The sequence below is a fragment of the Notolabrus celidotus genome, chromosome 19, assembly GCF_009762535.1.
Source record: "Notolabrus celidotus isolate fNotCel1 chromosome 19, fNotCel1.pri, whole genome shotgun sequence".
Classification (NCBI taxonomy): domain Eukaryota; kingdom Metazoa; phylum Chordata; class Actinopteri; order Labriformes; family Labridae; genus Notolabrus; species Notolabrus celidotus.
Genome location: NC_048290.1, coordinates 26,650,765 through 26,667,365, shown reverse-complemented (window position 1 = coordinate 26,667,365; position 16,601 = coordinate 26,650,765). Strand labels below are relative to the sequence as shown.

General features: G+C 42.5%; 1 protein-coding gene across 1 annotated transcript in view; it reads right to left on the bottom strand.

Annotated features, from left to right (window-relative positions):
• Positions 1 to 16,601, bottom strand: part of si:dkey-112m2.1 (transmembrane protein 132C) — a 107,279-nt gene that overhangs the window by 61,052 nt on the left and 29,626 nt on the right. Inside the window, exon 3 of the mRNA XM_034710221.1 lies at positions 619 to 762. Within this exon, the coding sequence (XP_034566112.1) occupies positions 619 to 762 (144 nt within the window). The remainder of the gene's footprint in view (positions 1 to 618; positions 763 to 16,601) is intronic.

Below are 16,601 nucleotides of genomic sequence, written 5' to 3'. Positions count from 1 at the left end.
CCATTCAAAACACCCTCTTTATTTGTGTCTTCTTGTCATCCACAATGTTATGTTACAGCTGTATCCATTCCTGATTTCCCAAACTACAGGGCGGGCCGAGGGTCACACACAGAACTTGCATGCATTAATTGCACGTCAAATACATTTGTGGCATTAAGGAGAATTTAAATTATCTCCTTATTATTGCATCAATTTCGACAGCCCTAGTTTATAATTGTACTTTGGACCATGTCTGTCTATTGCACAGTGAAACAAGTTCTAACAGGCTTTGGCTGCAGGGGGCGATGCTGTTATGCAGGATCTATCACTTCTACTGCTCATATTTTCAGTCATTTCAGGGGATTTGTTGACAACATGAAAAACAATGCACAATGTGAAACTCATCCTTTATGTGCAAGGTAACAGCAGCACAGCGTGTCCCTAAAAGAATGGCAGTGCCAATAAGTGAACAGTTCAGATGCTGAGTCCTGTCCTCTGTCATTTCTTTGACAGCTGTCAGTAGAGAGTGATAGCATCACTGAAAATAACCAATACGCTGCTGTTTTCTGTTTGCTCAGCAGGCTGTTCATGACAAATTTCATTCATGCATTGGTTATAAAAAGAGGGAGTTGCACCTACCTTTGACTGAAACTGTTCTCCTTCCTCCGACAGTGGAGGGTGACGATCCTGTGGCCTTCACTTCGGACATCCTGGCTCACCGTCCACACAACAGGGTTACTGGCTCTTGCTCCAAGGAATGCTACACCATCCTTCAGCTTCACCCTAAGAAAAGAAAAACAAAAGAGAAGATTACATTAAATTAAATGATAGATGAGACATTTTCAGACCAGGTCCCAAATGAAGTTTCACAGCTTCAGAAAAACACACCACCCATTGTACAGTGAAATGAGATCTGTCTCTCGTTTAAACATACAAACAAGTCAAAAGAAAGATGGGAGATAAAGAGGTGCTTTAGGGGTGTTCAAAAGGTCACAACAGATATACACACCATTCCTCAACAAAAGGGATATTGCAGTTAAATAGGTTATACAGGTGCAGGAGAACCATGACTTCCTCTTCCTTTACCAGTAAACTGACACACTGTTGCTCTCCTCCTCATCTGTTACATGAAATCACCATGAAATACACAACTACCTTTCAGTTCTTCTTTCTCCAACATTAAAAATTACTCTTCTTCAAGCCACGGGCACCAAAGAGGCAGAACATTTGATGTAGAAAATAAGACAGCAGGGACAGCAAGAACAGGCAGATCTAAAGTTAAACACCAGCAGCAACACAAAGGTTCAGGAGAAAGTCACATTGGTCTTCAGTGGAAGATGAACTCTGGGTAATTTTCCCTACATCAAAAAAAATCAGACACTGTTCTTGTTCTGGAGCTGACTTGCAAAAGATGAATTAAAGACAGTGAGCATTAACAGGAGGATAATGACATGATAAACCATGCAGCAGTCTTTAGAAGAGCACAGTCATTACATCTCCAGTGTTCACCCGCTCTGCTTTGATGTGATCCGGCCTGCTGAGGCGGTAATAACTGGACCTGTGTTGGACTCTGCTCCTGACGGCAGAGATAAAGGCAGCCAGTGTGGAAGACAGAGACAATAACAAGGAGGAGAGCACAGATCGCCATCTGCCCTCTTGTTTCCACAGTCACACTGCAGTAATTACCACAAGCTCACCGGCAGATTCAGCTCTGTGTTAGAAATAACTATCCATTAGCACAGACTGTGCACACAACTCAATCCTATATGATATTCTAATCCTGCGGTCGAGATACTTTGAGCTGCTTACAGATGATGTGCAGCACTGACTTCTTCTCTACCTCTCTTTCTGTCTCTTTGACGACTTCTATTAAAGTTGTTCTGCTGTTTGCATTCATTTAGTAACAAACTAATTGATTTTACTCATTAGCATTTCAGGTAAACAGCTCTTAACTAATCTTGTTTAAATGTATCAATTAAAGAAACCTTTAGGGATTACTTTGCTGTCATAAAGGAGAGGGGGGCTTTTCAAACGCTTCTACAGTTTTTAATCACTGTGCAGCCATTGAGACTCAGCAATAACCTGCACCCTCGGTGATTCATTCACAAGCATACAGATATGTACAGATGTTCACATTCACTCTGTCAATGACATGCTCTCTAAATGCCTCTTTAGTGACCTCTTGTGGTGATATCATACATATTTGCACTATAGTAAACATCTGTCCACAATCATATGGTTTATGGTCCAGTTGGCAGATTTGTGAGTCACAGACTAACCCAGAGACCTTGTACACAAGACAGGTACAGCAGATAGCTACTGCAACTTGAAATAATGACTCCAACCCTTTGCACAACGAGTTCTTCCCTCTTCTTCCCTCTGGACGGAGGTTTGCAGTCCCAAGGTGCAGAACAAAGAAGTACAAAAACAGCTTTGTTCCTGCTGCAATGACTAAGCTGAACAAGATGTCATGAAATATGCACATATTTATTAGCATTCATTATTTAGTTTTATAATTGCTTTTATCCTAGTTTTATTCTGTAAGTTTTTATTTATTCATTGGAGCTTTTTTTATTCTTATGTCTCATTCTATGATATATTTCTTTCTCCTTTAAATGATCGATGGTGGCGACTGAGTACTTTTAAATCATGCTTTGTCAATTCCGATTGGTTTGTGTGGTTTCATGTTAATGTTGTTTTGAAACTGGATGTCATCATATTGCTGCAAAACAAATCTACATACAGGTCAAAATAAAGTAACCTAACCTAACCTAACCTAACGTATATGTCATAACCTCCAAAGACATGCCTTATCTTCATTTTACAACATTTTAATTGGACATCATGACCATAATTCTTCCTATGGTGCGGGCAACAACGTGACAGGCACATTGCCACACTCACTGGGGGATATAGGTGCCGAATGTTGGTGAGTCTGAGTCGAAAACAATCGTGACCGAGTCATGAACCCCGATTGAAAAAAACTGTGACTGGGTCATTGGACCCATCTCTCGGCATCTTGGTAGGGAGATAGGTTGCCCTTACAAAACTGCTGACAGGGACTTTCCAATGTACCAAATAAAATAAATACAATAATACCATTGGAGGCGGGAGGAGGTACAAATGCTTCCCCAGTCACAAACTGTGGCTGTTTGCTGGTGCTTTTTTTCCGTTGCTTAGCGCCGCTCGAGTGGCTGCTTGTTGCAGCAGCTCTCTCTCCGTTGTTCTTTTTTCATAAATGTTTAGTTTTCTTTGTATTTGGAGCCTGTCATGACTTTTAATGACTCATTTGTTGGCCATAGACACCAAACTGGCTACGTTTGCTGTGGTGTTTTTGCTCTTTTTGTTCCTGTGTGTGTCCGGAGATCCTACGTGTAACCATGGTAACATTGTTTACAATGCTAAACGATGCTAGGCCGGATGTTCCCTGTGAGCTGAGGAGAAGGAGTCAAGGACGACGTGCTGGTACTGAGGTGCAAGCTAAAAAAGATGACATCGATCCTTCCACCCACCGTTATGAGGAATGTCAGATCTATCTACGATAAGCTGGACGAGCTAACCCAGCACCAGAGGGAATACTGGCAGAGTAGCATCATGCTAACAGAGCTAACACCGGACACGAACGCAACATTGGAAGGATTTCACCTGCTGTGGGCGGACAGTATACAGGAGAGCAAGACTGAACACACTGGTGAAGAAGGCCAGCTCAGTCCTGGACCCTGTGGAGTTGGTGGCTGACAGGAGAATTATGGCCAAGCTGTCGTCTCTGATGAACATTTCTTTTCTATATATATTTTTTGTTGGAATTCTTGTACTGTACACCTTCTTGTTTGCTGCCATGAATTTCCCCGTTGTGGGATGAATAAAGGAGTATCTTATCTTATATTGTCTTATCTTATCTTATAGGGAGATTTACATCCCTTTATCTTCCAATGGCCATGTTTGGCCTCCCCAATGCTTACACAAGGTCAGACAGGCCTGCAGATGTAATATGCTACTCACACTACTGTGTGTGTGAGAGAGTGAGAGAGGAGAGGTTCAAATGAGAATAAAGAAAAAATACAAAATAAGCAGGCGTCGCACAGTGGTTGGGGATACTTCTCTCCTCTACCTTTGTGGAACCTTCCTAGAAACTTTTCACGTAACAACATGCAGGACATATATGTGAAACACAATGGAGCCCACAAAGATCCAACATTACTAAGCCCACTCACTCATATACGACTTGCGTCATATGGGAACATCAAGAAATAAGACATGTAATTAATTATAGGAATTACAGAGAGAGAAAATTGAAAGAAGCTGTTTTGGACATAACAGAGAGAATGGATTTGTGAATATGAACTGAAGTGCCTGGATGATGTCAAAGCTTTAACAAAACTGAAGAGGTACTCAGATTTTCTGCAGACTGGAGTATCTGTTAACAATGACATGCAAATGGATCCATGTCATATTTGTCTCCTCTGTAAAATGTCTGTATCATCTCTGTTCACTGCAATACACTGCTTGTGTATTTAGCTTTCAGGTGCTGTCTTGTCCTCCTCCAACCATGGGGTGGTCTTGTATTCATGAATAAAATGTACTCTCCCTTACTGAATCAATATGACCTTCAATCTACACTCACTATATTGGGGCATGGTCTAATTGTTGCAAAAATCGTCTGTCTTTCAAAGCGGTATAGACATGTAAAATTAATCCAATATCACTTATAATAGTAGCTTGTGTAATCACATCTCAGTGCGTCCACAAGTGTCTGAGGTGCCTTTGTAACCATATTTAACACACCCAGGTGACAAAAGATAATTAATCATCCAGTAACTTCACATGAACACACTCACACACAAACACACACCATGTTCGGTGTCTATATCTGATATAACTTTACACAGTGGCAGAGAGTGAGCTGCTGGGGATAAATGAAAGTGAGAACAAGCGCTCTGATATCAGCTCAGGAACAAAGAAACCACCTTCAGTTCTCACATCACAGGAACACTCCCACAAAGGAGGACGCAGATGGAATGAAGCTGTAACACAGAAGAGACACAACAAAGCACAACAGGTTCTAAACCTCTGTTAACTAAGCCCATGAAAACCTTTAAAGCCACTGAAAGCCCAAACCCCAGATATGACCTATTGTTTGTTCTTTAGTGAAGAAAAAAACAACAACTCATGGACAAACATGTGTTCCAAATTTAATTGTAAGATGTGATTTTTGTGAAGTTGATAGATTTTCAACTAAGTGACCCATGGTCGTGATTTGAGAGTGAACCAGAGAAAAAGCATTGGTCAGCTTTTCCTTGTTCCTTTTTTTAGAAATTGCAGTGTTAAGCTTGTGTTTGATGTTGGTATGGTATGATAAGGTTATAATTAACAGAGCGAAGCCTGTGAGCTTGATCAGGCTGCATGATGTCTCACTTGTCATGCGTCATTCCCACAAGCACATGACAAAGATATCCTCCCTATTTGGCAGTCTATTGAAGGCTGGCCACACACTGCATGATTTCAGGCCAGATTTAGAGCCTAGTTTGCCACACCTAAAGATTGAGGGGGCTCATCTTAACCGATTATTTTAAAAATAATCCTTAAGCGAGTGGTGTCAATACGACTATTTTACTGCTTCTCATATCAGAGCGTCTCCAACCTTGGGACATAAATATCAAACATGTTTGATATTTACGATCCCTGGTCAGACTGCCTCTGATGGAACACCATCAATAACCAATGAGGAGAAGGGACTGGGAAGCGTAACCAAACACATGTTGCAGACTTTTAAAGCTCACAAACATGGAAGCGAACATAAATGCAAATGTACACAGAGCCAGGTAGAATATTGAAGAAGAAGACCAGCTTGTGGAAGTCACGTTTGATCACACAAGTTCCTGTGAGATCTCATGTCTATGGAATTGTTCCCACAAAGGTAGGAAAAGAAATTCAGAGAGGAGATTTCAAAGGTCTTCTTCTTCTGTCGTATGTCCTTAGACCTTCAGCTCCGTTGCAGCAAGCCAGTCCAGTGTATCATTGTCAAGGTCAATTAACCCACGATCACCATTCGAGGCCAGTGTTTAGGGCAGCTGGTCACCACGTGTTCCACAGTCTGTGATGGATCCCCACATTCAAAGTGGGCACTATCTGCGAGATCCCACATCTGCATTGATGCAGCAAAATGTCCCACACCTGTCCTCAGGCGGTTAGGGGTTGTCCACGTCTGTGGGGTCGTTGATGTAGTGGTGGAGCCTGGATGGTTCTGCTGCCTTCCACTGGTCCCTCCATCTTGCCTTCACCCAGGAGGCCTTGGAGGTGTCGGCTGATGTTGTGCGGAGCAGTTCCTGGGCCTGAGCGGCAAAGGGGCGCCGGGACTTTAGGCGTGTCCGCTGTGGTGTCTCCATGACGACCTTGTGGAGGAGGTGGGATTCACTCAGCTGTGCTTTCCGAGCAAGGGCCAGCGTGGCTGCTTCTCGTCTGACCCCTGCTGGAGCGATTCCAGCAAGGACAGGTAGATGGTTTGTTGGGGTGGCTCATAGGCATCCCGAGACAGTCCGTAGGGTGGTGTTGAGGGCGGCATCCAGATTTTTGACGTGGAGGCTATGGCTCCAGACTGGGGCACAGTACTCGGCTGCGGGGAACACCAGGGCCTTGGTGGAGAGTCGCAGCGTCTTTGTGGACGCTCCCCACGTGGTACCGGCCCATATCAGGGCGGCACGGGCGGTGGTCTTTCCCTTGACACTGTCCAGGTGTTGTTTGAATGACAGTGTTCTGTCCAGCTTCACCCCAAGGTATGTCGGGAGGACTGGGGCTGTAGCCGGGGACCTTCAACCATGATGTTAATTTCTCTGGTAGCTTCCTTGTTGTAGAGGTGGAACATTGTTGATACGGTCTCCTCAACACTGAGTTTGAGGATCTCAAAGGTGTTTCATTTATGTCTCCTAGACAACAATGAGATCTGTTTGAAAGCAAAATGAGACTCTAGCTTATGTCTCCTGTTTCTCATTCTTGCCTCCAAAAAAAAGTTGCAAAAAGTCTCAGCTTAGTCTCCCTTTCAGTTCAAAAGTAGATCTCATCCAAATCTGAAATGATTCTCAGGTGTTTCTCAAGTGTTGTGACTCCTTTTGAGCTCAGGTTGAGAAATCAGGGAGCTCTCTCAATTGTCTCAATCTAACCTCATCCCTTTGTTTTTGTCAGACTCAGTTTTTGTGTCTCAAGTTGAGCTCAGATGGAGCAAAGAAAGAGCCTGAGCTCATCTTTTCATGAACATTTATAGTGCCCTGCAAAATTAAGATTTCAATGTAACTGTCCACAAACTTAGAAATTCTCATTCAAACATTTGAACCACTTGCAAGATCAGCTATTTAGATGTCAAAGGATCTCTTCTTTGACTTCACAATATGGTCATTCCTTAAAATATGGGCCACAAAAGGGCTGACCAGATTCAGCAGGATTATTACAATTAAAGGGATGGATTCTTTTGGGCGCTGGTGGCCTAGCTGTCTAAGCGCCCCACATACAGAGGCTACAGTACTTGTCACAGGGTTCGATTCCCGGCTGGACGACCTTCCTACATATCTTCCCCTGCTCACTACTCCCCAAATTTCCTGTCTCTCTTCAGCTGTCCTGTCAAATAAAGGGAAAAAGGCCCAAAAATATATGTAAAAAAGGAGAAGAAAATTAGCCATTAATGAGATCTCTCATTTCAGTCTCAAATAAGACTCATGTCATGGTCTCAACTATGTCTCCTAGTGAATTTTAGGAGAAACTAATGAGAAACTAATGAGAACAATTTGAAACTTGAATGAGGCTGAAGTGAGAATCTCAATTTTGTCTCCGGAGACTTAGAAGAGAAAGCCTTGAGCAGTAAAATTTTCCTCTGGGGTGTTTGGTTTAGCAGTCTTATGGTCTAATGGAATCTTGTGTTTTGCAGTTTGAAAATAAGTTGAGATCTAAAAGTCATCTAGTGTGTGGCCAGCCTAAGCTGCAAGATTACGGGTCCCTGCCTCTGCTTTGGTTTTGTTGCTGCCATGCACAAGTGCTGCGCTCAAATGTTCAACCCAATCACTCCAGCATTGACCCTCAGGCTCAAATGAGGGGGTTTAGAAAATTGTCTCAATATTCAGACAACTTCATTCCTCAATATCAGAGTGTGGAAGTAAAACTGTGAGTGACCAACCACTAAGATGAGAAGAGGACCAACTCTTTGTAAATTATACAAGACTTAGATAAGAGTTAGTAAAACTTTGTGTTTCATCACTTCATCCTAAACATCAGCGTGGTGCACTGGGAAAAGTTTTGAATGCCCTTAATGATGATCACCCCTCTTAGTGCAATAAAATGCTATTCCTCCTCTTGACTCCAGTTATTTCATGATCATCTTTCAGACACTGAAGCCTACCCACACACACACTCTGAGTCTGCAGAGTGTGCATGGACACACTGACAGACAGGAGTCTTTCTTATTCTATAGATCTGAAGCGTAGGTAACTGCCTCTGCTTCTAAAATGCAGTCTGCAAGAAAAGCATATAAAAACTTGATAGTCAAGCCTATCTCTTTGGAATCATCAACTGAAAAAAAAGCAAGATGTATTGAAGTGACCATCTTGGTGTAAGTAAAACCCTTGAGGTGCATCTCTGCAATGCATGAATAGTTAGTTTACTGCGTCCTTTTAGACACAAATACTAATAATCAACATCACTGGATTACATGACAGTAGGAGAAAAGGGACAGATCACTTCTTGCTTGTTTAAATTCTCGAACAGCTGTAGCTAAATCCAGTTATTGACTTAACATTCAAACTGTTCAGACATAATCACAGCTGTCTTGGTATTCTGTCCTCCTCTCTCTCTTACTCAGAAACAAAATAATCTCCATCACCTCGGGGTAAAATTAAATGAGATAGTGTCCATTGACAGGCGATTGGGCGGGGAGCTGGCTCAATAAATGAGGAAGGTGAAACAGGGAGCTGCTCTGAGTCAATTAGTGGAGGAATAGTTGTCTGTGGAGTGTTTTTAGGGCTGAGCGCACACAGGCTAATGCAGAGATAAAGAGAGGGCTAATTTAATTACTGAGTTTGATGCTGTTCTTCTCATTATCTGAGGTAGTTCAAATTGCTAGTGCAAGCCAATGCTGCAAACTGAGGGCAAGATGAACACTCAGTTAAAAAAAAAAAGCAGCTGTCACTGCCTTGCCCTTTTGTCTCACTTTCCCTATCTTCTGCTGTCGCTATCGGTCTATTCTCAGACATACCTCCCTCAGTGAATCTACACGACGCAACACTATGAGTATTTAACTTGTTAAGGGAAGACAGAATAATGCACTGGTACTCACTCTAGTTTATTTTGGTTGGATAAACTTTCATCAGGCAACTTTCAGGAATTCTCGATTCTTCTCACTCTACCATTTAAGACACAACAGACCTGTAAATACAACCTACATTATTATAAGAGTTGGGGGCTGTGTAAAATGTTAATAAAAACAGAATTGGATGGTTTGCGAATCATTTAAAATACTAGATTTAACTGTAAATAGTGCAAAGACAGCATATCAGATGCTGACACCGATTTTTCCTTAGTTTTTATGAAAAATATATGCTCATTTTAAAGGTGACATATCACGCTTTTTTCATCAAAATATATTGGTCTAAGATAGTGGGGCAACGGATCATCGTTGATCCGTGATCCGTACGGATGCCTTCTCAAATTTCTTTGAGAAGTCAGTTTCACTTCTCACAGATATTCCCTGCCTTCTCATAACAACATTCATTGTAGGTCAAGATCCGTGTGATCCAAACCAGATGCTGAATGTCAAAGGGGGTACTTCTTCAAGTTCTATTTTCTAATATATTTTATTGAGTGCTTCTTAATAGAGGAGATGCTCCCCAAATCAAATACTGGACACTTATTCAATCAGGTGGCTATAAATAAAGAATTGACCAAGAAAGGCTCAGCATATTTGCTTTTAACTCAGTGAGAGGAATTTCCAAATTATCTCGTCTTCCATATACTGATGCTTGAAAAGCAGTGAAGGAGCTGCCTCATCAGACATCTCTTTCTCACTCTTTTTCTAACTAAAGACAAAAGCAGCCAGATGACTGACATCGGGAGCTCGGACCTGAGGTGTGGGAACAAACTCCTGCCTTTCAAAAAAGAAGAAGGAATAACTGTCAGAGGTGAGACTTCAAATAAGACAAGGTTGAGCTGGCCGTAGCCTCATGATATGAACAAATCCAAGACAGATCAAGAGCAATCGTACAGGCAGGAGCTCTGAGGAATGAATTTCAGTTGATTTCAGAGAAACCTATGACTTGCGGGAGGAGAGAAACTTCAATTTAGAACCTGGGCAGGATTTTTGCACTTCAGTTTCACCGCCTTTGTGCAGCAATAGAACAATAAACAAAAGAGATATATGATTGTGAGTACTGACTACTTCAAGCTGTAATCGTCAGAATGGTGCCATGCTCTATTAAAGATCTCACAATGATAATTTCAGACTTTGGACTACATTGTGAAATGTCTAAAATGAATCTGACTTCTGCCAAAACTTTGAACAACAAACAAGACTGATGCAGTTCTTATAACATCATTTGTTAGAAGACTACTCTAAAGAGTGAAAAAACAACATTCATATAATACAAAAGCACAAATGTGAGGTGCATTCTGTATACAGCTTCTGTTTTGAGCCAGAATACACACAAACATTAGCAGTCAGAGGAGATGTGAAATTCAATGGCAGCATTATTTGCTTGAAAATTGGAAACAGAGGAAGGGAATGAGAAAGGAATTGTAGCTCAAAAAAGCAAAATTTATCAAAGCCTATAGCTCGGGGCAATAAATGACTGTTCTTTTTGGGATGTCAGCCCAAAGCTCTCATTATCTCCCTACCGCTGCACTTTATTTCAGCTTATTTCAAAAAGTAAAAAGCCGTCAAAGAGAAAGACGACAAAGAATGATACTGTGAATGAAGAAACAGGCTTGATGTGGGTGGGTATTGATAGAAAAGACAAAGAGCTCTGTGTGAGTGTGAGTGTGTGGCAACTGTGTTCTTAAAAGCAGGCAAACAGGATGATGACACAGAGGGTTGTGACAGAGCAACATCAACCATGGCCAGAAGCAAGTCACCTCCAGTAAATCACAGCCTGACTCGACTTACCAACTTGACCCAAGACTCAAAAACGTGAGACTCAAAACTCAAGAACACCACAAATCTGGTGCCCTACATGTTGGATATCTGGACAGACATGTGTGTCAGGGATTTACAGAGTTAGCATGGGATTTCAGATTAACACTAATATGAAATAAATGTCATGTTGTTTTCCCTTTTCTATTTTCATAACTGCAGAAATATACGCCAAGCAGTGAACTAAAAACTTCCAAATTTTCATTTGCCCTAATGCTGGATTTCAGGAACTTACTACTACTGCTGCTGTAGATTAGCTAAGGAAATGAGGTCATGTTGTGGCAGACAGCAGCTTGATCCCTATGGCAGTCATCTGAATGGGAGCTAGGCCAGTTAAATAGGGGGTTAGGGCAAACACATGCACACACTGCTTCCAGTTTAATCTATTTGACATATAAGGTTGCATCCAGTGGATAAAAATGTGACTCTGCATTGGATTTGTTGGGCCAAATGGATGATCCTGGACTGATCCAATATTTGGATGCATGTAGACGAGGGCCTAGTGGTATAATCTCAGGATGTAGTGGGATAGATTAGGGCAAGTTGGTAAACCTGATGTAGGAAGGGTTACACCCATTAGCATGCATACCCTCAGTTTGTGCAGACACTAAGGACATGCAAAGTAATGCGGGATCATCCTGAATACCAAGAAGGAGACTGGTCTGAAATCCTGTTTGTCTATCATAATTTAATTTATGATTTAGTTTTCAACTATTTAAGCTATTGTGCACCTTCGGAGCAGGTCCAATTTTGCAGGAAATCACCACACTACTCCCACATCCAGAACAGCGTTGAATGGGATCAGCCGATTGATTTATCTAGACCTATTCACCTTGATTTGTATCAGGAAGTAAGAGTAAGACATCTCAGGAAGGCAAACAGATGAAGGAGGAGGTTGATGAGGAGAGATTTCCAAAGAGCAATAAATGAAGATACATATTTGATATCAAACTTCAATGAAACTTCACATCATCACTTGAACGTCCTACTGAAGAAAAGATCAACCTTTGAAGAGACACTAAAAGGGGCCTTGAAATATACTGTAGCTTCTAAAGGGTTGGAATTGCCCTGGGATGAAAAATTGTATGACATAAGCCATGATTTTCATAAAATCAAAATAAGCATCTATCCCTTTTAAGTTGTGTATTTGATTTTTTTTCTGATTAACCTTCTAACAAAAATTGGCAATTTTATTTCTTAACATTAAATGCATCAAAAACTTTTTAATAGCATGATAGCAATGTTTTTTTTCATCATCAAATAATTTGCCTGAAAAATTGAATAATTAAAGTCTGAAATATAGGAGTCTATCTGCCTGCTAAACCTATCCATTCATTTATTATCACTTCAATACAACTTCATAAATAGATCATTAGTGAGTGTCAGGCGTCACATGAAAATTGCAACCTAAAATAATAATGAAAATTCACAAGACACCATTAATGTTTATGTTTGTTAAAAACTGGTTTTGCGTCAGGTTGTTAGTAAATATGATTACACAAATGCAAATAATGATCATGTTTTTTTTTTTTATAATACAGCATTTTGTCAGTAGAAATGGTTGTATTGCTTGAAGGAGAATACAGAATGAACAGACTGCATGTTGTTCCTCACGTGCAGGTGTCTGTTTAGCAGTTGATATGCAGACAAAACACTGTTGCTGTGTGCATTCTTTTTTTTTTCTTTTTTCTTTTCTTTTTTTTCTTTTCTTTTTTTTTTTTTCTTTTCTCTTGTCTGCATATATATTTCTGGTTTGTGTCATGTTTGTCACAAACTGTCAAATATTAATTCAATTTATTCTTGCAGCAAAAGAAAAGAAAGAAAACCTTTTTCTTCTGTGCTTGTGACTGTGTGCATGCGACCATCACCATCCCTCTCAGAACTCTGGCCTATCTTTTATTGACAGCTAATATCATGTTCTGTAAAAGAGGGCGTGCACACCTAGGTGGGCCAAAAAAATAAAAATAAAAAAAATAAGAGAAAGGGAAAGAAAGATTACATAAGGATATACAAAGGGACAGGGAAAGAGAAGGAGAGAGAGACCTAACACACTTAGATGGAGAGGGACCATCTCACCATGATGCCAAAAAAAATCCGTGGGGTGATACTAATGATTAAGCAACCCTTAGTGTCCACAATCATTACTGAAGCTTGGGTCGCAGAGGGTTGCCACCGTGCTGTGTTCTATTTGTGTAACGAGACCACCACTGGTGCAGATGAAACCACTTGGGTCAGATCAGCCGAGCGGTTCGGCCCGGCACCCGGGCCGCGAGAGCAGTCAGACCGAAGGACCCAACCTGCCGCGGGAGACCCAGGCCAGGGGACAAGCCAAGGACCCAGACCGGAAGCAAACAGGTACCGCCGGAGCACCCAGGGCGACCCCCAGGTCACCCAGTAGGAGGAAACGGGGGCGAGGGGGGAGAGATCCCGCAGCCCCCCCAAGGGACACCCCCACAACACCGCCCCCACAGCCCCCCAAGACAGCCAAAGGAGCCACCAGGGCCGAGGGGGCCCAGCACCAGGAGCAGACAGCCAGGCAGACGGGCAGGACCAGGACCAGAGCCCGCCGACCGGCGCGCCGGAGCGGGGGGAGGGCGGAGGCGGCAGGGCCAATCCCCCCCGCCCCCCCAGACGGCTCGACCACTCCCCCCAGCCACGCCCCCCACCCACGCCCTGCGACTGATGGACCAGGCTGCTGGGGCATGGAGGGACACCCCAATGGTGCATTGGTGCTGTGTGCATTCTATTAGAATTAATATAGTGCACATGCTTGCAGGCACAAACAACTGTTGGTGCAAACAGACAGCTGATCCAGTGGTGATCAGCTGACATCGTCACCACAAACAGACTGCCTCAATATCCTGGGCTGACCTAATGAAGTTACACATGACAGGAAAGACGTAGGAATAACACTCTATTATAACGTACTACTAAGATATGCTGTTGTAACTGCGGCTGCAACACTTCAACAGTTGCCTCCTCGTCAGGGGGTCAGATTCTGGATCAAATATGTAGTGTACTGGGGCAGAATGCTAGCCATGTTTGATTGGTGTTTTTCCGCCTCTGCATCTGTCTGCACCCTCTCCCCTCAGACAACATTTGGGCAGCCAATCAGCACAGTGCCTCAATATTTAAGAATCCTCACCCATTTAGATGGCTTCATGGATGATGAGGTTAGAAAGTGAGGGGCTGCAGATCCTCCGCAATGCTGCTTGCCCCATTTGTCTAACAAGGTTTCCCATCAGCCAGGCCAAGATCATGTATGTACATTCCCCATGCCACACAGGCCCCACTCCAATATCTGCATGGACTTTGTCAAAGGACTTCCCTCTCTAAAGGTAACACCACCATTTGAACAGTTGACAGATTTTTATTTTATTCCTCTCAAGCTTCCCTCAGCTAAGGAAATGGCTGAGGTGTTTCATCATGTATTCCGTATCCATTGTTTCCCCAGTGATGTGGTGTCTGATCAGGGCTCAGGGTTTGTGGCACATTTCTAAAAGGAATTGTGCTCATTTTGGGAGCTGTGATCAGTCTCTCTTCAGGATATCATCCTCACAACAACAGTCAGACAGAATGATTGAACAAAGACACTGCTTTAAACAGGCCTGCGTTACCTCGCCTCCCAAAGCTCCAAATCTTGGAGTAAATAACTTAGCTGGCTGCTGAAAGTACTCATTCTCATGCTTTTCAAGACTCTCCCCCTGACAATGTATTTGCCTATCAGTCATCTCCTTTCCCCGCCTTAGAGAAAGTGGTTATCTTGATTCACAATGGCCCTGGTTCATCACTGTCTCCACAACTGGGAACAGGCCTGTTGCAGCCTCCTTAGCAAAACAACATGGTACAAGAAGGCCACAGATGAGTGGTGGATCCCATCAACTCCCTGTGGGTCAGTGTGATCACAGGGTTTGGCTCTCCACATGGAATTTGCCTCAGCAGATGAAAGCCAAATAGTTACCCCCAGGCTCATTGGTTCATTCCCAATATACAAAATGATTAACCCTGTTGCTTTTGACTCCCATGGGCCACCTTCCACATCAGTCAAGTAAAACCTTTTAAAGGTGACATATCATGCAAAATTGACTTTTTAATGGTTCTTTACCTGAAATATGTTTCCCTGGCATGTCTACAAACCCCCCAAGAATGAAAAAAATCCATTCTGCCCCTGTTCTGATTTCTCCACCTTTCTGTAAATGTGTGTGAAACGAGCCGTTTCAGACTTCCGTGTTTTTGTTACGTAACAACAATATCCGGTCTGTCACGGAGTCAGAGCTCGGAGCTTGTTCAGCCCATAGACTGTATAAAATAATACTGAATCCCTCCTCCGTTTTTCATTACCTGCACAAATGTGTGCTAACAAGGAGCTTAGGAGGGAGGCATGCTAGTTGTAGACTGTCTTAATAAACACAAAGGTCGGTTTTACTCCCCACGTCTGCAGATTTGAAGATCTAGTGGATGATTTTTATTTATCATGGATAAGTGCTAGCGCTAATTGGCATAGCCACATAGCTACATGTTCATAGCTGTAGCTGTAGCTGTAGCTGGGTACCAAGACACACGTCGACATACTGACAAATAAAACAAGAAACACTAAATCTGTGACCAATCCTTCAGAAAGGTCCTGCTGCCTTTCTGGCAGAGGTCGGTTTTACTCCCCACGGCTGCAGATTTGAAGATCTAGTGGATGATTTTTATTTATCATGGATAAGTGCTAGCGCTAGTTAGCATAGCCACATAGCTACATGTTTGTAGCTGTGTACCAAGACACGTCGACATACTGATAAATAAAACAACAAGAAACACTAAATCTGTGACCAATCGTTCAGAAAGGTCCTGCTACAGGCGCCTCTCCGTCAGGATCAGATTCTGGATCAGATTCAGAGGGTTGAAGTAGCGCGATCTCTGAGCAGCCGTGTATATTCAGCCAACATGTAAACATTAGATCAACGTGCTGGAGAGCCGAGGCACATCCACTTCCGGAGGGGGCGTGGTCAGAGAGAAAACAGAGTGTTCTGAGGAGGGCTGAAGAAGAGGACTTTTCAGGCAGACCAAAATCTGATTTCAAAGTGCTTTTTTGAGCATAAACTTTAAAGACATGTTTTGGGGACCTCTTAGACCAATATCTATTGATGAAAAAAGCGTGATATGTCCCCTTTAAAGAAAGTTATCTAGAACCTGCCTCTGGATCCGTCTGGTCAATCAATGGTGGCCCAGAGTACTTTTTGTGCAAGCTTCTGTTGGTGATATGAGCCGTGGTTGGCAGTATCTGGTTGGCTGTGAGAAATACGATCCAAAGGAGCTTGCAAAAAAACATTGTGGACCTCAACCTGGTTAATGATTTTCACAAACTCAAAATTAATGTCTTGTGTTTCCTGATTTAGTTTTATGCTTATCTTCTATCTCATTTAATATCCTTCACTTTCTCTTCTCTGTGATTACCATAATGTGTCTTGCC